The 19,217-nt window shown below is 53.7% G+C and overlaps 3 protein-coding genes across 7 annotated transcripts; 1 reads left to right on the top strand and 2 right to left on the bottom strand.

The window, feature by feature from the left end:
- Positions 1-1,600: 1,600 nt before the first annotated feature.
- Positions 1,601-4,849, bottom strand: HAGHL (hydroxyacylglutathione hydrolase like). Of its 2 annotated transcripts, XM_080617093.1 has the most exons (8): positions 4,516-4,849; positions 3,496-3,560; positions 3,287-3,404; positions 2,822-2,930; positions 2,589-2,692; positions 2,337-2,438; positions 2,170-2,249; positions 1,601-1,876 (listed from the first exon to the last, which is right to left on the bottom strand). In XM_080617093.1, the coding sequence occupies exons 1-8, from the start codon at positions 4,618-4,620 to the stop codon at positions 1,711-1,713; spliced, it is 849 nt and encodes a 282-aa protein (XP_080473219.1). In that variant the 5' UTR covers positions 4,621-4,849; the 3' UTR covers positions 1,601-1,710. The 2 variants fall into 2 exon arrangements, with proteins under 2 accessions (XP_080473219.1, XP_080473220.1); XM_080617094.1 differs by lacking the exon at positions 3,496-3,560.
- A 979-nt stretch (positions 4,850-5,828) lies between these two features.
- HAGH (hydroxyacylglutathione hydrolase) lies at positions 5,829-17,239 on the bottom strand. 4 transcript variants are annotated; one of them, XM_080618018.1, is made up of 10 exons: positions 16,976-17,009; positions 16,711-16,757; positions 12,955-13,136; positions 12,434-12,498; positions 11,487-11,604; positions 10,358-10,466; positions 9,220-9,323; positions 8,676-8,777; positions 8,160-8,239; positions 5,829-7,660 (listed from the first exon to the last, which is right to left on the bottom strand). In XM_080618018.1, the coding sequence occupies exons 3-10, from the start codon at positions 13,057-13,059 to the stop codon at positions 7,561-7,563; spliced, it is 783 nt and encodes a 260-aa protein (XP_080474144.1). In that variant the 5' UTR covers positions 13,060-13,136; positions 16,711-16,757; positions 16,976-17,009; the 3' UTR covers positions 5,829-7,560. The 4 variants fall into 4 exon arrangements, with proteins under 4 accessions (XP_080474144.1, XP_080474146.1, XP_080474143.1 ...); XM_080618020.1 differs by lacking the exons at positions 16,711-16,757; positions 16,976-17,009 and adding an exon at positions 17,093-17,239; XM_080618017.1 differs by lacking the exon at positions 16,711-16,757 and having other exon boundaries at positions 16,976-17,088.
- FAHD1 (fumarylacetoacetate hydrolase domain containing 1) lies at positions 17,239-18,483 on the top strand. The gene has a single exon (XM_080618021.1). It carries the CDS (start codon positions 17,387-17,389, stop codon positions 18,056-18,058), a length of 672 nt encoding a protein of 223 aa, XP_080474147.1. The 5' UTR covers positions 17,239-17,386; the 3' UTR covers positions 18,059-18,483.
- The last annotated feature ends 734 nt before the right edge of the window (positions 18,484-19,217 follow it).

Raw genomic sequence — 19,217 nt, 5'->3', positions numbered from 1 at the left:
TGCAAGGGAGACGCGTGCTGTTTCTGTTGAGCACATCAGGCTGGAAGTGCACAAATAAAGCTAAATTAGCTGGAGATGAAACAACTGGGGCTCTACATGAGTCTCTTTTCCGGTTACCAGCACATTGCTAAAGCCATCAGGTTCTCCACTCGAAACAAGCCAAGGCAGCTCTACAGACACTCCAAGCTCTTAAGAACACAGAGCTTGTTCTTGAGCTGCTGCTGCCAACATGAACAGAGCTGGTGCTGGTCCAAGAGCCCTCCCTCAGCACATGGGGTTCATCCTGCTCCTACTGTACATGAACCTCCTAAGGAACACGTAGGTAACATCTGCAAACTGTCCCATTATGTTTAATCAGGGTAACTGAGGCAGCTTGTGCAGCAGGACGAATTCTAACACTATAACTTGATAAAAGGCAACCAAAAACCTTAGCTTAGCTTCTAGCAAGGGAAGAAATGGCCACAAACCTGGCAGCAGTGGGAACTGATGCAATCCACACGTGAAAGATCCTGAAGTCAACTCTATTCCAGTGTTAGGAGCAATATAGTTTATAGTTGGCACTGTTTAAAACAACAACATAGGGGAAAGGATGATGGGAGCAGCTCCTCTATGTTCTCTGGAGCTGTGCACAAGGGTAAGTGCCGCAGCACCAAGACAGTCACATGCTGCACGTGGAGGTAGAGGAGAAGAACCCGGAGCAGCCCAGGCCCCTCAGGGGGAACTTCACAGCTATTTACAGAGCTGCCATCAAGCCCTTTTGTTTCCACCCCAAAAATAAAACTACTTTATAATGCACCTCCCACCACCTGCATAAAACCAAGCTCTGCACATCACTCACACTTAAAAACCCAAAACACAGTAGGTTCTGCAGAACCTGAAGGAAGAGGCTGCAAAGTGAAAGAGGCTCAAGGGACCCCTCTGCTCCCCAGCTCTTGCTCTGAATAGAAGGCCACATAAATGCAGCTTTCAGCCAAGAGCTTCCCAGGCTTTCATCCTGGAAAGGGAAGCAGCAATGGATGTGGAGCAGCACCTTGCTGTTTGCTGCCTAAACACTGTCCTGCCCTGAGAAGTGTTTTCTGATGCCAGTGGGTTGGAGCACGCATCCCTCCAGGCCTCATCTCCACCTGGTGCTGCTCTGCATGGGGTCAGTGGTTTGGATGGCTCCCATAAGGCAGTGGTTGTGTTACACATCCCTACTCCACATTCCTATGTTGGCCTTCCATAAAAACAGGGAATAAAAGGGGGAAAAATACCCAAAGCTCACTGCAACGAGGGCTTCCGGAGGCAAGGTACTGCTGGACACGAGGAAAAACTCCAGCCTCTTCCTGGCTTCCTCTTGTGCGTCCAAGGCTCGGTGTCACCTCATCCCTGCCCATGGAGCCGGCAGCTCCCTGCCTGCCCTTGTCCCGAGCAGGGAATGGGGTGGCTGGTGAGGAGCTCTGAGCTCCTGCACTGTCACCAGTGTGGGTATCCTCCTCCAAAGCATCCCCTGACCCTCCACCACCAGCAGCCGCAGCCTGGCTGAAGGCACCCGCAGGGACCAGGGTAACCAGGCACGGCGCTGGAGGGAGCGCAGCACAGCAGCCTCACAACAAGCAGGTAAAAGACAGAATCCACTTCCCAAGTGCTGAATCTGATGGGAGCGAGAGCCGGATGGACACAGCCCAGGAGAAGCCCCCACCAGGATGGGGACAGTGGTGCCACCGCTGCTCACTTCTTCTCGAGGAAGGGGCCGAAGAGTCCCCAGTCAAAGGCCAGCATGGCCTGAGGGTTGAGCCGCTCCTTGGGCTTCTTGAAGTTGTCCTTCTCGGTGCGGAGAGTCCTCAGCACTTCCACTGGGTCCGTCTTGCCCGTGAACTTCTGCACAGCCTCTTCCCTGCAAAGAGACCAGCTCTGCTGGGACTGGGGCGGGTGGGATGGGGACCCTCCTCCCTGATGGACAACGGGGTCATATCCCTGCGCTGGGGGTGCTGGGGGACACAGGGCCCATCTGTGGTACCCATGGTGTGTGTGTGGTGCAGGACCCTGTGTCCCCTCCCTCAGGGCTTGGAGTTGCCACCGGCCAGCGAAGCCGTTGGGAGAAGGGATGATGCTGGAAGGAAAAGGGGAGCAGAGCATGGGGCAGGACCAGTCTGGGGTGCCCCTGCAGTGGGGCCCATCACTGCTTACATGACCCGCAGGAAGGGGTTGTAGAGGAACTCCTCCTGCAGCGTGGAGGGCACCGTGGGCAAGTCCTCATCATCCCGCTGCTGCGGAGGAACCAGAGACATCCGAAAGCCCAACATCAGCCAGCATCCCCCTTCACACCCCACCCCAGCAGGGACACAGCCACTTACTTTGGCCCACGCGAGCTTCTTCTTCACTATTTCATTCTCTGGTTCCACTTTCAAGGCAAACTTGAGGTTCCGGACGGTGTACTCATGGCCACAGAACACCTTCTGCAACCAGCATGAAAAATGCTCCTGGTGCTGGATCTGACACTCACCCAGGTCCCACTGCAGCCCCAGGGATGGGCAATGCTATCCTTGAGCCCCCTCCTCATTTTGGGGTTCCTTTCCTAGGCTGTAGGTGAGGTGTGGGGCACTCACCGTCTCCTTCGGCAGAGCCCCCAGGATTTGGGTGAGGTTGGTGTACATCTGCTCTGCTGTGCCCTCGAAGAACTTCCCGCAGCCTCCCACAAACAGCGTGTCACCTGCAGGGAATGGGGTATGGACATGGAGGGGACCCTGGTCCCGCTCGCAGGGATGCGGTGCCAGGCGCAGGAAGCAGGCACACAGCATGTCCTGCGTGCCCATGGGGAGCAGGTTGCAGGGTGTGATACCTGAGAATAGAGCCGGAGCATCAGGAGAGCCGTCCTCCCACATGAAGTAGCACATGTGCCCCGAGGTGTGGCAGGGAGTGAAGAGGCACCTCACCCGGATGGCCCCAAACTGTGGGGGGAGAGGGTCAGGATCACGCTGGTGTCACCCTGATGTGCACTTAGACCCCTCCCCGGGCCCCACAGTGTCACCCACCGGGGGCTCAGCAGGTCACACGTGCTGGGGATGCTGGTTTTGGGTGAGACCCATGTTGCATGAGTCTGCTCGGAGGGTGTCCCAGGAGGGGGCTGCATCCCCCAGGGCAATCCCAAAGGGGCTGGGAATGGGATGAGGTTTCTCCTCCAGCCCAATGCTCCATCCCAACCCCTGACATCCCAACCTGCAACCACCCCAGCACCATGGCTCAGCTCCGCTTCCCATCAACCCAGCACCATGGCCACACCATGCAGGGTCCTATGGGCACGCACCATCAGCTCCTGCTCGTGGGTCACCTTGTGCGTCAGGGCCCCGATCCGCTCATCAGCACCGTACACACGCAGGCCAGGGCAGAGCCTCGCCAGCTCCTCGTTGCCCCTCGCATGGTCCCTGCAGCAGGAGAGGAGGGAATGGGCACCCAGTCCTGGTCCCGCTTGGATCAAGGCCGCCCTGATCCTCAGCCCGCATCAGCAGCGCTTACCAGTGGTGATGGGTGGTGAGGATGGCTCTGAGCACCACGTCCTCTTTCCTAATGATTTCCAGCAACTGAAACAGACCCAGAGCATGGAATCGTGGAATAGTTTGGGTTGGAAGGGACCTTCAAAACGCATCTAGTGCAACCTCTTACAATGAACAGGGGCATCTTCATCTGGGTCAGGTTGCCCAGAACCATGTCCAGCCAGCAGAAGGAAGAGCACCATGGCTCCGATGGCCACCATGCCTATCCCGGCAAAGAATCTGTCCCAGCGAGAGGCAGAGCACCCAAAACCACCTCTCGAGCAGCACTGGGCCGTGGTTAGGATGAAATCCCAGCTCGCCGAGGACAGAGCGGAGCAGGCGGATGGGAACACCCTGTTCCCATGGGACAGCGGCACTTTATGGCCGGTGCTTTCACAGCCCAGCACGGATGTGCAGCACGGACCATGGCGTTGTCACCACAGCAGGGAGACGGTGCCCGCGTCACCCGCGCTGGCCACAGCGGGGAGCCGTGCGAGGCTGCCAAGGGGTTCCTAACACCAACTTAACATGCGCCGCTCGGAACACCCCTGCGGCGGCTCCCGGCTCCGCTCCTCGGAGAGGAAGGAAACGTCCGAGTCAGCAACAAACGCTTAAAACCCGCGACAGCGCTGGCAGGATGCGCTGCGGCGGCGGGGGGCACACGGGGGTCTGTCACCAAGCCCGGGGAGACAGCAACAAGGAGCGATTCCTCCCCAGGAACGGGGACTTCACATGGGAGCTGTGCCCCAAAGCTCTGTTCCGGGTTATTCTCCTTTGCTGTGGGGTCTGGCAGGCTCCAGCCCAGAGGGAAATGCCTCTGCCATGGAGGCAGGTCTGGCGCAGGTACCCCACTCTATGGGGCTGAGCAGGGGTCAGCGATGCTGCGAGGATGCTCCATGCGAAGCCCCCACGTGTGGACCCCACACATGACCACCGCCACCAGGGACGCGTCCCCGCATGGGACCCCACAACCCACCCGGCGCACAGCGGGGCTGTAACTCACCCTTTTGGGCACGGCAGCATCCACGGCGATGGCATCGCGGGTGCTCTCCTCGATGACCAGGTACATGTAGTTGTCCTCCAGGACGGAAATCACCTTCACCTTCATGCTCCCGCACCAGCACCGCCCGCAGGACGCGGGGGGGGAAGCCGGCCCCACGCAGCAGAGCACCAAGGGGGGGGGTCCCAGCCCCGCGCAGCCGCGGGTGCGGGCACGGGGGGGGGGGTCGTTGTACCCGTGTCCGCCCCCCCCGGGTGCCCCACGCGTGACGCAGCCGGTACCTGCCGGCGGCCCCGTTGCGGCCCCTCCCGCAGCGCTCGGGCGCGTCCCGCCCCCCCCGCGGTGCGGGGCGGGTCCGGCTGCGTGGGGCGGTGACACCGAGCGGGGTGCGGAGCCTCCCAGGAACCACCCCCCCAGCACCGCACCCGGACCCGCATCACGCACCCGCTGCGGGGTTAACCCGCAACCGGGTACCAGCAGGGGGGATCCGGGCATGCGGTCCCCCAATGGTGTCCCCCCATATCCTGAAACAGGGGCTTGACAAAGCCACGGCCCCGCAGGCAGAAGCAGCCACCACCAGTGTGCTCCAGGGAGAAGGATGAGGGGCTGCAGCAGGGCTGGGGTGTCAGCTCCCACCAGGAACGGGAAGTGGCACCGGCACACGAGGGTAGGGACACATCTGGACACCGCAGTAGGAGCAGAGCTCCAGGAGGGACGGGGCTACCACCTACGGAGTCCAAACAGCACCAAAGGCATGGGATGAACATACACAGAGCTCCAGCTCCATTTTCAGCCACGCACAAGCTCTGGTTTGGGGCTGATGTGGTCCCCTAAATGCCATGGGTGAAGGAGGGAACAGCCCCTGCAAGCAGGAAACAAGCACTGACCATGGCTCCAAGTTGTTAACAAGACCTTGAATCAAGCCCCAGAGGATTCCAAAATGCCCCCCTTGGATTACAGAATCATAGTACGGTTTGGGCTGGAAGGGGCTGTAAAGATGGTCTAGTCCAACCAAGGGCTTTCCGCAATGCACATACTCCACACCTCTGGACTTCCACGGAAACTGGGATTTTAAATCCCAATCAATTCAGGCTTCATTGCACCCCCTCAGCCTCCTTGTGACCCTTCTGTCCGATATGAGTATGTGGATGGGAAGAGGGGATCTGCAGCTGGAACAACCTCATACAGTATTAGAGTATGAGGATCAGGTCGAAGGATGCCTCCAGTTGGTTGATTCAACCACTAGTACTGAAGAATTAAATCAATGAAACTGTATGAATAAAAGCCTCCCCTCCTGCAGCCCACCTCACCAACGCTGGCTTTACAGTTGTCATTTATTTGCTCTCCATCAAACAGCCACCAGTACAATCACGCTCCCTTGTAGCAGCACAGCATTCAAGGTAGTGAAGATTCAGGTACCACTTTTCTGTCTGAACTACAACAAATTCACCTTTTTAAAGCAAATAAAGAAACAGTGCTACCCCAAACCCCGCTCAGACACTGAGGAATAGCAGCCTATGGTCACACCGGGGACCCCAGGTGACAATCCATCGTGGGGTTACTTACCAACATGCACCAGGGAGAGGGGGAGAAACCAGAACCAAAATCATTTGACACTTTTGTTAGTTTTAGCTGCAAAAGATTTGTTTGAAAACCTCTTGTACTTGAGCAGATCTGCAGCAAGCAGAGAGCATGAGACAAGGAAGGAGATACCATTAGGAGAAAGATGCATTACAGACACAGATGCCAAGCCCACAAGGATGCTTCTCACCCTTTACTCACACCTCTTGTGTGTGAAGACATCAAGCTGGAGAATGGGAGGTGCAGGACCCCCTCACTGCAAACTTGGATTTGTTTTCCCCCGAAGTTTATCCCATTCACTCACTCTGACACACACTTGGAAAAGGTCTAAGCTCATTAAGTCCAACCATTGCCCAGCATTGCCAAGGTCACCACTAACCCATGGCACTGAGGGCCTTGTCTACATGATGTGTGAACACTTCCAGGGACAGTGACTCCACCACTGCCTGTTCCAATGCCTGAGCACCCTTTTGGTGATAAACCCCCCAGCACACACAGCCCCAAAGCCGGAGTATCACCACAACAGTTGCTCTCCCACTGGGGAACAGCACTCAGGTAGTAAAATACTCATTTGTCCCATTACTCACAGCAAGGCACAAAGCAGCTGCTCTGGCTCTCGGCAGCAAGGCATCAGTGGAGGATTCCCATCAGCACACAGCAGTTAGGCACACAGTCACCAGGTAAGTGGTTTCTTCTCAGGATTTAAGCCACCAGACAAATCCCTTCTTCGTTTGTGTGGTACTAATACAAGTAATGTACAGGTCACACTTAAAAGCAGTAAGCAGGTACATGCAGACAGGCTTAAGAGTGGAGGGTTTAAGCAACAGTGCAACCTCTAAGCAGCTGCCTGGCAAAGTTACTGCAGCCCAGGGGAGGGAATGTCAGAGAGAAAAGAGCTGGGCAGCCCCCACGGGGCATGGTCAGAGCAAGAGGACGTCACCAACTGAGTCCACACCAGCAGAGCGGATCTGTCACCAAGAACTGGTTTTAGTGGAGCCAGAGGTGCCAGGCTTTGAGGCATTTAAGTAGCAGCATGGCAGGCGAGTTCAATTCCTCAGCTAGCAAGGTAGTTACTGCAGTTTGTCTGGTTTAGATGAAGACATCTCAGGGCACAGTCCCACTGTCATTTGCAGCAGGCTCCTACAGAAAGAACAGGAGCTTCTTCCTAGACCTCAAGGTTCGACCCTTCCCTACCCCAGGCTCTGAGCCACGTACCAATACTTGGAAAATGATCTGCATGTGACATGTGTGACAGTTTGAGAGCCAGCAATAGAAGGATAAATATTCTTCATCATAATATAAATATGCTGTAGAACATCTCAACAAGGGCAAAGTGCTTCTTTTTACCTTAATTAAAACAAAATAAAAGCCTAAATATGACTCAACCACAACAAAAGGTTCAACTCCTAAGACATCTGAACAGTCTAAATTACACTTAAACTGACATTAAAGTGATCCAGGCAGTGCTCAGTCCTTCGGGACTCGGAAATTATCCTTCTCTTTCCTGATGGCCCCCATCGTTCGGATGGGGTCAGTCTCCCCAGCATGCTCCTGAACTGTCTTCTCCCTGCCAGAGGAAAACACCACATGCAAGAACTGCAAGATAAAATCTCAGAGATGAAGTCACTACTATCATGTTTCGCCTGCATCAAGGGGAAATGTTGCACTTAAAGATGAAAGACCTGGGGCTCTGGCACAGGCTTATCGGCTCCCTTGGTTTAAATGCTCAATGGCAAGAGGAAATTGGAAATGCTTTTGTGCCTTGGACAGCATCTGCTGCTGCCGAACTCCACTTTATGAGGGAATGTAATTACACAATGAAACTTGTTCTGTCTCCTGAGTCAGAGACTTCAGCACTGGCAGAGATGCTCACCACAACCCTTCATGCTGCACTGCAGCAAGCTTTTGCCAGGCCAGCGAGTGTATTTGAAGGAGCATCTTGAGGGCACCAGAACAGGAATATGTAGAGCAGAAGAGCAATTCCCACTTACAGCTCTTTCTTCGGACACCTTCCCTTCCCGCATCCCCCTCCAAACACAAGGAGCATCCCCACATCTCTCCCGTACCTCACTCGCATGAAGGGGTTGTACGTAAACTCTTCTGCAATGGTGGAGGGTATGGTTGGCTCACCACTGTCATACTTTGCCTGTAACAAGGGAGAGATTTCTGCCTCATGAGGAAGGTTTTAGTGAACAAGAAATGTCCCGTGTATGAACCACGCAGGGTTAGTGCCGCACTGAACTGCCTGAGCTGCTCCTCAGGCCAGGTTCTTCCCAGGGCAGCACACAGCCAGCAAGCACTGAGGTGCACACAGAGACACTGGGGACACACACCCTCCTAGACAGACATGGACATCAGTCTGTAATTATAGCAAGAGGCTTCCAGGGAGGGTCACATCTCCACCAGGAGCAAACTGTCTTCTCTGGGCCACAAACCAACCCTGCTCCCCCATAAGTCGCTCCCCTGGCCTCCTTTTCCTCAGCCTCTCTTTCTCCCCAACATTGTCTTCTCTCCTCCACCTCCTCAGAGAAGCTTTGCCTCCATGCAGGCAACAAGCCTAGGGAAAGGAGAAATGAGCTTACCTTGGCCCAAGCAAGCTTTTCCTGGATGGCAGCATTATTGGGTTCAACATGTCGGGCAAACTTGAGGTTGTTGATCGTGTATTCATGACCGCAGTAAACTCTCTAGGAAGAGAAGGGAAGAGTGACACTGGGTACCTCTGAAGGCGCAGAGCTGGGGCACCAGGTACCACCATCAATGTGGCCAACCCTCAAGGACACACATCATCCTCCACTGGAGACCCACATAGGAGAAGTGCCAGGAGTTATCAGCCAGTACTATCTGCCAATTGCACAGCAAGCCTGATGAAAGAGCCTGAGCGTCCCAGCTCATCAGCCTTGTTTTAATAAGCAGCCCCTACTCTGTCCCCACAAAGCACAAACATATGGGATAGGTATTTCCTTCCCCAAGCACTCCAGCTATTCAGCATCAAAGACAATTCCCGATGTAAGCATTCGTTCCTTCAACTCTCTCTTTGAACAACAGTGTTATTAGGAAGACAGTTTCTTTGATGCTGCAGTAGTTTGTGCCTGGTTTAACTTACTAGCACAAAAGGAGGATTCGTACCGTTTTGGGGTCCAAGGTGCCCAAGATCTCAATCAGAGCTCTGTACATCTCCTCGGGGGTTCCCTCGAAGAATTTCCCACATCCAGCCACAAACAGTGTGTCACCTGCAAGGGAGGGTGACACCGCGTCAGGACCAGACACGGCTCTGCACACCAAAGTGTGAGCACATGGACCAGAGGGCTCAGTCCTGCCACTGCTGTCCTCGCTGCAGCTCAGCCTGGGGACAGCCAGGCTGTTCATGTGCTACACGAACCCATGTGGCAAACACAACTTGTGGGAAACCCCACAACCTCACCAAGCAAACCTATGGGCAGTCTGCTGTCCCCTCCTGCCACTCCTAGAGCAGACAAGGAGTAATTGTGGTCTTTGCTACGAAGCTGAACAAAAGTGGGTTGCTTCTGCATTTTCTCCTCAATGATCCCTAAAATCTTACTTAAGCCATTACTTTGTCTATGCAGCAGCTGGTGCAAGCTCTGGAGAACACCCTTCAGGAGAGGGATGACATGACAGGGCACAGTTGCAGGGAAGGGGGAGACCCTACTCTCTAAAACAGGATGCAGAACCAGCTACAGGAGGTGGAGCACCAGCCTTCTCTCACTCCCCTATCTTGTCTTCTTTCAGTTTTGTTACAGATATGAGTACAGATACATGAAAAACCAACAGGTTTTGGAATCAGCCACAGTTTGGTCTGAGACTGTAAACCAACAGCTCTTTGTTTCAAAGAAGAAAATACTGATGTAGGACTCATTCAGGGCTTGCTCTTGATGTTGCTTGCAGGGTGTCCAGCAGTGGCTACAAACCCAGAGGGGTTTCACCAGTTTCAGCTACAACTACCACTCAGTAGCACTTGGTAAGGGGGCAAGATTCCATCCCTGGCAATGTTCAAGGCCAGGTTGGATGGGGCTTGGAGCAACCTGCTCTAGTGGAAGGTGTCCCTGCCCGAGGCAGGGAGCCGGGACTGGATGAGCTTTAAGTTCCCTTCCAACCTGAACCATTCTGTGATTCTAAGATGTGGATGTCAACCAACTGCACTGGCAGGAAGGGATGACTGCACGTCCAGAGTCAGGAGCACACAGGCAGAGGGGTAGCTCATCCTTTGCAACACAGACTGTGGCAATGCAACCTCCCAACTCCTCACCTGTAAAAACTGCAGGTGGCTCGGAGCTATTTGGCTTAGTCACATAATAACAGATGTGTCCAGAAGTGTGACACGGCGTACAGAGGCATTTCACATTAAGAGATCCCACCTGAGAAGAAGGCAGAAGACTAGAGCTTAAGCTACTGTTGGCTAGCATTTGTATGGTTAGCAAAAAATTGCAACTATTACAATGGTCCAGTGGTCCTACAGGCAAATTCTCACATAGCTCTGCTCCTGGGAGAGACCAGCAAGAGGTTTATGGCAGGGACTTGGAAGGGAGCTGTTTCCTCCTAGCAGGTGTTGTGACAAAGGGAACTGCCAGAGTCTTTTATTTACATGCAGAGTGACCCAGCGTCTGGTTGGCAGCAAGAACAAACAGAGCCCGAGCAACACACAATCCTAAACAAAGTTAATCAAGTGTAAAAAGCTCCAAACAAAAATGAAGCTGAAGGGAAGAAGTGGATGACGCTCACAGAAAGGGAAGGATTAAACACATTCATGAGGCTAAAAGGATGTTTCCCCCACAGCCCTGATTAGCACACCTTTCCATGTACTTCTGTGCTCCCTTTTTTCCTCATCCCCCCTCCCCAAAGGTGCACCCCAAGACTAGCAGTGCCATTCATGTCAGCCTGCACATTTCACAGCAGTTTATGTCATCTGCCTGTAAGCAGACAGTGAGGTTCCAACAAGGTCTGCTGCTTTAGCTCTGGAAAGCAATGCAGGCAGCTAGCACTGCTGGCCCACTTTCTCTTCCCCCTGTATTCCAGCCTTCCTTCAGAAAGGACCACTACGTTTTTCTAGTGCCAGCTACACTTCAAGCAGAGCACAAGCCCTGTCCTGCCACACAGCTGTTCTGAGCACCCCAGTTAAGGCAGCTGTCAAGGAGCTCAGGGACATCCCAACATGCTTCAGGCAATGAGGTTTCCAGGCCATGCCAATGTTCTTATCAGTGACATATCACCCACCAAAACAAGACTTAAACTATCAGCTACATCCAAGAGATACTAAAAGGTGAAAGAGCTGTGACCACAATATTAGCTGGAGTCGGACCACTCCACGGGTCCAGCTCTAAAGCTGTGACACACAGAGGAGATGCCTCCAACCGAGTCCTGCAGCTCACTCCCTTTACCTTAAGGGATGTAAGGTGAGACACTTTCTGGGTCAGTGCTCCGACTCTGCTGTCTCCCCCATAGACATGCAACCCCGTCTCCATCTTCACCAGCTTCTCATTTCCTCCAGCATGGTCCCTGGAAGCGCAGAACAATGGATTTGGGCATGATGAAGACAAATTTATCGTAACTTATATTGCAATGGTAACCTCCAGGTGATCATCTCTAATCAACTGTTCTCCCAGCATCTAACATTGTTCTCGTATCAAGGAATATGTCACATCAACATGAGTGGGGACAATTTCTCCAGTAATCAGAGCAGTGAGAGGGGGAACAACCCCCCACAAGTTCATACCTAGGTGGGAAACACCAGCCTTAGGGGCTCTCCAGTAACTAAGACTGGGGTAAGTGGGATATGTATAACTCAGGGTTCCACAAGACACCACAGAGCAGGCACAACAGCTCAGCATGTGCTCACAGTGCTGGTCCTGCCAGATCAGGGCTGTCTCTCCAACCACAGAGGTGGCTCCACTATGACCCATGGGAGAGGTTGCTCAGGTTCAGCGCTGCAAAACTGCTGAACCAAACCATTCATCTTTACATCCCTGGCAGAGTTAATCTGCAACGTAGGTAATCCTCCCACCAGTGCTGGCTGTGAGTAGCACGCCTTACAGGCATGCCCTAGCACCTCAGTGTGAGTAAAGTGCACTCCACGGCTCCCTTCACAAGCAGCTATTTCACCTGAAAGAAGTCAGCATCTTAAAATTTAAAGGCACTGACACACAGAGCTTGCATCTAGACAATACATTTGGTCAATAGCAAGCCCAAGGGAATGCTTCCCTGCTCCGATCCTTCCACTCACACCTAAGCTCCTGCTTAGAGACCAATCTGATCCAGAAAAGGAACAATTCTTGACTGCTTGTGTTTATATAGAGGGAAGAGGGATCCCACTACAGCAGATAGTTACCAGTGGTGATGGGTAGTCAGGACAGTCGTCAGCTTCACCCCATGCTTTTTGACAGCATCCAAAACCTGCAGGCCCAGGACAGAGCGAGAGCATTACAACTCATGTGAAATGACTTGACAGCATAACTGGTGCCTGGTGTAACCTGAACACAACTGCTCCAAGGTCTGCAAGAGCTCCAGCAACTCTCCCAGTTGTAATTACAGATCAGGATGCAAGGTCTCTGATCCAGACAGTCATGACTAAGCCCTCAGTAACATTTCTTCTTTCCTGCACTACATGAAACTGAGGGCAAAACCCAAAATCAGGTCAAAACAATGCCTGAATTCAGGGACAAGCTGTCTGAGCCCAGGAGCAGACGCCTGTGAAGCCGTGTTGTACGTGTGCATGGCCAGTATTTCCTGCCTTTGCCCCAAGCCTGAGTCAGCATATGACTAATTCCTTCATGGATGTGGCAACCTGGAAGGATATCCCAGACTTGCTGCAGTGAGCACCCTGCTCACAAGGGCAGCAGACAGCATTACCTTCTGGGGCTGCACGGGATCCACTATTGCAGCCTCCTTCGTTTCCTCATCGATGAGGAGGTACATGTAGTTGTCTGTGAGGGCTGGGAGCAATTCCACCTTCATGTCGGCTTGTGTGATGGTCTTTGACTTCCTCTGCTCGTGCTCTGTGTGCAGGAAGATAGCTCGTAGCTGCGCTGGACCTGGGGACCCCAAGACAGTCAAACCTCAGGTTAGTCCAGTGAAGGGAACAAGTGGGACAGAGCACAGCAGGTCCCCAGCTCACAGCCCCAGAGAAGGAAGGGTATGGACAGCCCAACCTGCCTGCTTCAGAGGCCACCATGGGGCAAAGCCTTCGTGCCTGGCTGTGTCACCTTGTGCCCTACTTCACCAGAGGCTCTTGGTGCCCTGCATCTGCACCAAAGAGGGATGAAACACTCTGCTCCCAGGGATGTGCTCGTGCAGGGAAAGCACTGCACCTCAGTTAGAGAGAAGGTTTCAAGGGGCAGGAAAGCAGAAGGAAGAGAGAGAGGCTGGACAAAGGTCGTCCCAGGACAGTGACTTTGCAAATAAAAGCACAAATGGCCTTGTTACAGCCAAAGGACAAAAAAAGGAGAACCACAGGAATACACACACTGCTACAAGAGCAGTATCTGGCTTGTTACTTGGGGAAATCACATCTTGCACATGCATAGAGAGAAGATGGGCTCTTGCACAGAAGGCAAGGCTCTTGCCTGGCCTGGTACAGGCATGAACTGCAGGCAGGTTTCTTGCTCACAGGCCATCTTGATGTAACAGCAGTGCTTCCCTGTTTGCTTTTGGTTAAATGTTTAATCAGATTCGAGCAGCAAACCTAATTCCAGATGCAACCTGGGCTCCACTGTTCAACTCACAGATAAACAGGCCTTAAAGAAACCACCAAGCAACAAAGAGGACAAAGTCTTCCACTGCTGGGGCCCTGGCCTGTATGGACACACAGGGAAAGGTGTCAGTCTCTGCAAGCCACAGATCAGTTGCCTTAACATCTCAAGGCCCTCACACACCACCAAGGGTGACTGTGCTGGTCTGAACTGGGCTGGCTCAGCCTCTGCTCCATTCTGCTGACTCTCCTCCCTGAGGCTCCAACGCTCCGTGCTTGGTCACCTCAACGAGTGCCAAAGGGAGAGGTCACCACTCTCATAATCAGCCTGCCCCATGCTCCCAAACCACGTCTGTGCTGCCCAGCCTTGATAAGAGCCTGTGTTGGGGAGAAGAGGCCCCAGATTGGCTACAGCCAAAACAGACACATCCTCCCCGCAGCCCCACAGTGACAACAGGCTGCAAAACCAAGATCCAAGCTCTGACTGGGGCGTGCAGCTCCAAACCCAGCCCAGGGAGGCTGTAAGGCCCCTCTGGCACTACTGCCCTGCCCAGAACTTTCTCCCTTTCTCCCTCCACCATCCCACTTGAATATGGTGGAAGGAAGATGGGAGTAAAATTAAACACAGCGCTACAAAGAGAACTACAAGGCACAACAGTGTAGGCATGCACCGGGTACCTGATGGTGAAGGAATGCAGCACTGAGAAAAGCATCCCTACCTGCTGAGAGTTCCTCTGGAGCAGAAGGGGCCTTTCAAAAAAAGAACAACAAAAACTCCCTTACTATTCCTTGATAGGGAAAACCAATCAACTTTGTCTTTCACTGCTGCCTAATGCGATAGCAGTTTGGATGGCAGTCACATTTGGATGCTGTCATCAGTCACAAGAGCTGTATATAATGCATGTTTGTTTGTGCACTAGACACCAACTAGAGGGGAAACATAGAAGGGAAAAAAACAGAGAAGAAAACACCACCTTAAGGTCAAGTCAAAGGAATTACTCACCCACTTAAAACACTTTCTTCCTCTGAACCATTTCTAACCTTGGCCCTGATTCCAAAGTCTCTTTGCATGTTTAATTCACCATTCTTGCAAAACAAATAAACTACACCACAAAAGGAAGCGTCTTCCAAAATGTGACTTAGACAAAGGAATGAGAAAACATCCACAACATATGAAACTCCTTCTAAATTCCCATCTGCACCTTTCCAACTTGCCTGCTCGGTGAGCAGAGCAGAGCACAGCCTGACTGCTCGTGAGAGGGACATGTTCTCCGGCACTGTTCTGTTCAAGGAAACTCCCCAGGTGACGCAAAACCCCTGCCCTGGCCCAGCACTAACACACAGCATCTACAATTGTATCACAGAATCATGGAATGGTTTGTGTCGGAAGGGACCTTAAAGCTCATCCAGCTCCAACCCCTGCCACAGGCAGGGACACCTTCCACTGGAGCAGCTTGCTCCAAGCCCCTGTGTCCAACCTGGCCTTGAACACTGCCAGGGATGGGGCAGCCACAGCTTCTCTGGGCATCCTGGGCCAGCGCCTCAGCACCCTCACAGGGAAGAGCTTCTGCCTAAGAGCTCATCTCAGTTTCCCCTCTGGCAGGTTAAAGCCATTCCCCTTGGCCTCTCCCTACCTGTCCTCGTCCAAAGCTCTTCTCCAGGTTTCCTGCAGCCCCTTTACGCACTGGAGCTGCTCTAAGGTCTCCCCTTAAGCAGCCTTCTCTTCTCTAGGCTGAACCAGCCCAGCTCTCTCAGCCTGGCTCCAGAGCAGAGCCGCTCTCTAACGCGTGGATCACTGCACGACGTGCAGGTCTGCTCTAAAATTAACACCTGATGACTTCATTTTTGCTTGGTTTTGTAACATGTCCCTCCCAGCTTCATGCCCGAAGCAGAGAGAGACAGGCAGAGCAGAGCACCAGCAGCCTTTGACTCACACTGGGCTGTCTGGGACACTTCTATCATGCAGCTTGAGTCATCAAGCGGGAAGGGTTTGCAGAGGGGAGAGGTTAATGTTATCACACAGATGCATGCACACTGGAGACTGAAGGCAGGCAGGCAGCAGCACGGTGGAGAAAAGCAGGTTCCCTCAGAAAACGGGAGGTTCCCTCAGAAAAGGGATGCTTCCCCTTTTTCACAGAATTTGGTTTATTCATTTCATTACAGAAAAGAGTGGAAAAATTCTATTTCAGACAAAGCTGTCACTCAAAAATGACTGCCCACACATACCCAGATGCACGTCCTTGCACTGCCTCAGGGGAAGAAACACTCCATTCCCTTTTCTATGCTCCACATGCAGGTATTTTTCACATACCCTGCAATTTTGTGGCTCCACACAACACCAAGTGAGTCGGTCCATGAACCATGGGTAACTCCCATTCCCACTCGACTTGCCAACCTGGCTGGCACACGCTGCCAGCAGCATGGCCAGGGCCACCCACCGTCACCAAAGCCTGCATGGGATGTGCAGCACCCACCCGGCACCCTGGGGGGGCTCTGGAGCTGCTAATACTGGGCTTGACACACTTGTTCCTAAGACAGCATCAGGGTTTGCAAGTCTGGCAGTTAACTCCAATGGATTCTCATTCATTAAAGCCAGGTCTTAAAACTGGAGCAATACAATAGCAAGACTTCCCAGAGACACTGTGAAGCTAAAGCCCAGGCTCTAATTCAAGGCCACTTGCAGAATTTAGGCCCTAAACGTAAATGCAAAAGCTCCGTTTTGGTTCTGCTTTTTTGTTTACGTTGCCAATGCAATGTGCCACGCATCAAATCCAGTGTAAACATCAGCCTCATCCCCTGAGCCCTCCTCCCATCCCAAAGACCAGCGCTTTGCCAGCCCAGGCTCCATAGGCGCCTCCCAGATGTGTTATCGATAGAAACCACCGGCAGAGCCCGGCTCCAGCTGAGCAGACACTGACCTACTTGGGGCTGTGAGTCAGCTTAAAAGCTTGGGCGCACCCCTAAGCTGGAAAACGAGAACAGAAATTCCACCGTCACATCTCCGAGCTTGGCGGGGACCCGCTGCCAAATCCGGGGCCGGCCGCAGCCACCCAGCTCCCCGCACGGCCCCTCCGCCCCGGTACTGCCCAACCCCGGCCCCGCTGCAAGGCGACAGCTCCCCGCGCCCCACCGCCCGGCCCTGCGGGTCCTACCGGGAGCACCCCCTCCGCCCGCCCCACGTACCGGCTCGGAGCAGGGCCCCAGCTCCCAGGGCCGCTAGGGCGGTGCCGAGGCCCTGCCAGCCCCCGCCGAGCATGGTGCAACGCGCCCCGCCCGGTGCCCAGCCCCGGCCCCGGTTACCTTTGCTCCCCGCCCCGCAGCCGGCCCCGGGGAGGCGGGCAGCGGCGCCCGGGACGGCCCGGCCCGGCCCCGGCCCGGCGTGCGGCAGGGGCGGTGCTGCGCTGCTCGGCCTCCTCCTGCTTCCCCGCTGCCGCTCGGCACGCCTGGCACGGGCGATTCGCTGATCCGGGTAAGGAGGCGGGGGACGAGCGGCAGCTCCGGGCGGTCGCGGCGGGCAGGGAGCGGGCCGGAGGCGGCAGCGCGGCTCCCGGCCCGGCAAGGACAGCCCAAGGGCGAAGAGCAGCCGGCGCGGCCATGGCTTCCTCCAAACCCCTGTCGCGGTTCTGGGAGTGGGGCAGGAACATCGTGTGTGTGGGGCGGAACTACGCGGAGCACGCCAAGGAGATGGGCAGCGCGCTGCCCCGCGAGCCCCTCTTCTTCCTCAAGCCCTCCTCGGCCTATGTGCGCGAAGGGTCGCCCATCCTGCGGCCATACTATTGCAGCAACCTGCACCATGAAGTGGAGCTGGGGGTGGTGATCGGGAAGAGAGCCCAGGCCGTGCCCCAGGAGGCAGCCATGGAACACGTGGCTGGCTATGCCCTCTGCTTGGACATGACAGCCAGGGACACGCAGGAAGAGTGCAAGAAGAAGGGTCTGCCCTGGACCTTGGCCAAGGGCTTCAGTTCATCGTGCCCAGTGAGCGACTTTGTGCCCAAGGAGAAGATCCCAGACCCTCACAAGCTGAAGATCTGGCTCAAGGTGAACGGGCAGCTGAGGCAGGAAGGGGAGACCTCCTCCATGATCTTCTCCATCCCTTACCTGATCAGCTACATCAGTGAAATAGTCACCCTGGAAGAAGGAGACTTGATTCTGACAGGGTCTCCCAAAGGAGTTGGGGCTGTGCAGGCCAACGACGAGATAGAGGCAGGGATAAAAGATGTGCTGTCCATGCGGTTTAAGGTGGCACAGCAGACACGCAGGTCCTAACCGGGAGCATGGCTGAGACCCCATCGGCATAGGAAGAGGCTCTTTCGGGAACATCTGTTTAATGAGGAGGTGCACAACGTGTCCTGTGCATTGAACACCTGTATGGGCCAAGCATCTAACAGACCATCACACGTCAAAGACACACAGCCCATGAGCTCAAAAGACATTTGACTGAGCCAACCCCATTTCCATGAGGCTTTGGCCTCCTGAGGCTGTGCACGTGGAGCCCAACTCAGCTTGGGGCACATGGTTCATGTGTCAACTGTACCTTGGAACTGTCCATGGAGAGAGTGGGCTGGGGAGGGAGCTGGGCTGGCTGTCACTGTGTGCTCTTGTGTTCTGCTACTGCTTTGAGCCAGGTATTGCCTTAAAATAAAAATAAACCCATTAAACCCATGATGTAGCAGCTAAAGCTCACGTGTGCTGTGTAAAATCAAAGCTGTACCTGTAACAGTGAATGAAGAATTGGAGCTTCAGAATGAGTTTATCTCCTTGGGGCATTCTACAATAAAAAGATGTTTGCTTTTTAGCTCGGTTTCATGATTTCTCCATGCATTTTTCAAACATACAGATTAAATGAGGATCACTTTCCCTCCCACTCAAAGGGGTGCAATGCAGCAGGAAGTGTGCCAGATGCTTGCCAGATTCATCCTTTTTTCCCCTAAACTGAGCTTTAAATACACTTCTAAAAGTAAAATAGTGCAAAAGATGAAGGCTGAAGAAGCTCATTTGTAAAGATCACCAGCGCACTTGTCTTTACTTTAGCTGATTTAAATATAGTTTTAATAAAAATCTAACCACAGCACTTGCTGTTCCTTACACAGGGCAGCAGTTGGAGTTTCTAACCATGCCCAGCTGTTAAAAAGCCACACTGTGTAACTTCCCGTTTCCAAACCCCAGCTGATGGAACGCTCCCCACTGCTGCATGTCAACGAGTTCTCTTTCAACTCAAAGGAGTGACAGAGTTAGGTGGTAAAATATAATTAAATCCCTCCCCTCCAAACTTCAAAACTTACCATTTTGAAGGATTGAACAGAACTGACTAATTGCAAACAAAACCAGATGGGTTATTTTAGGTACCAAACACCAAAGTTAAACGCTTCCACGTCTTGGCAGGAGATCTTAATAACCGCTAGGAAAGTTCTGGTTTTAAAAGTGC

Source organism: Psittacula echo (genome assembly GCF_963264785.1).
Source record: "Psittacula echo genome assembly, chromosome: 5".
In the NCBI taxonomy this organism is placed as follows: domain Eukaryota; kingdom Metazoa; phylum Chordata; class Aves; order Psittaciformes; family Psittacidae; genus Psittacula; species Psittacula echo.
This window is presented reverse-complemented; position numbering and strand designations above follow the sequence as displayed.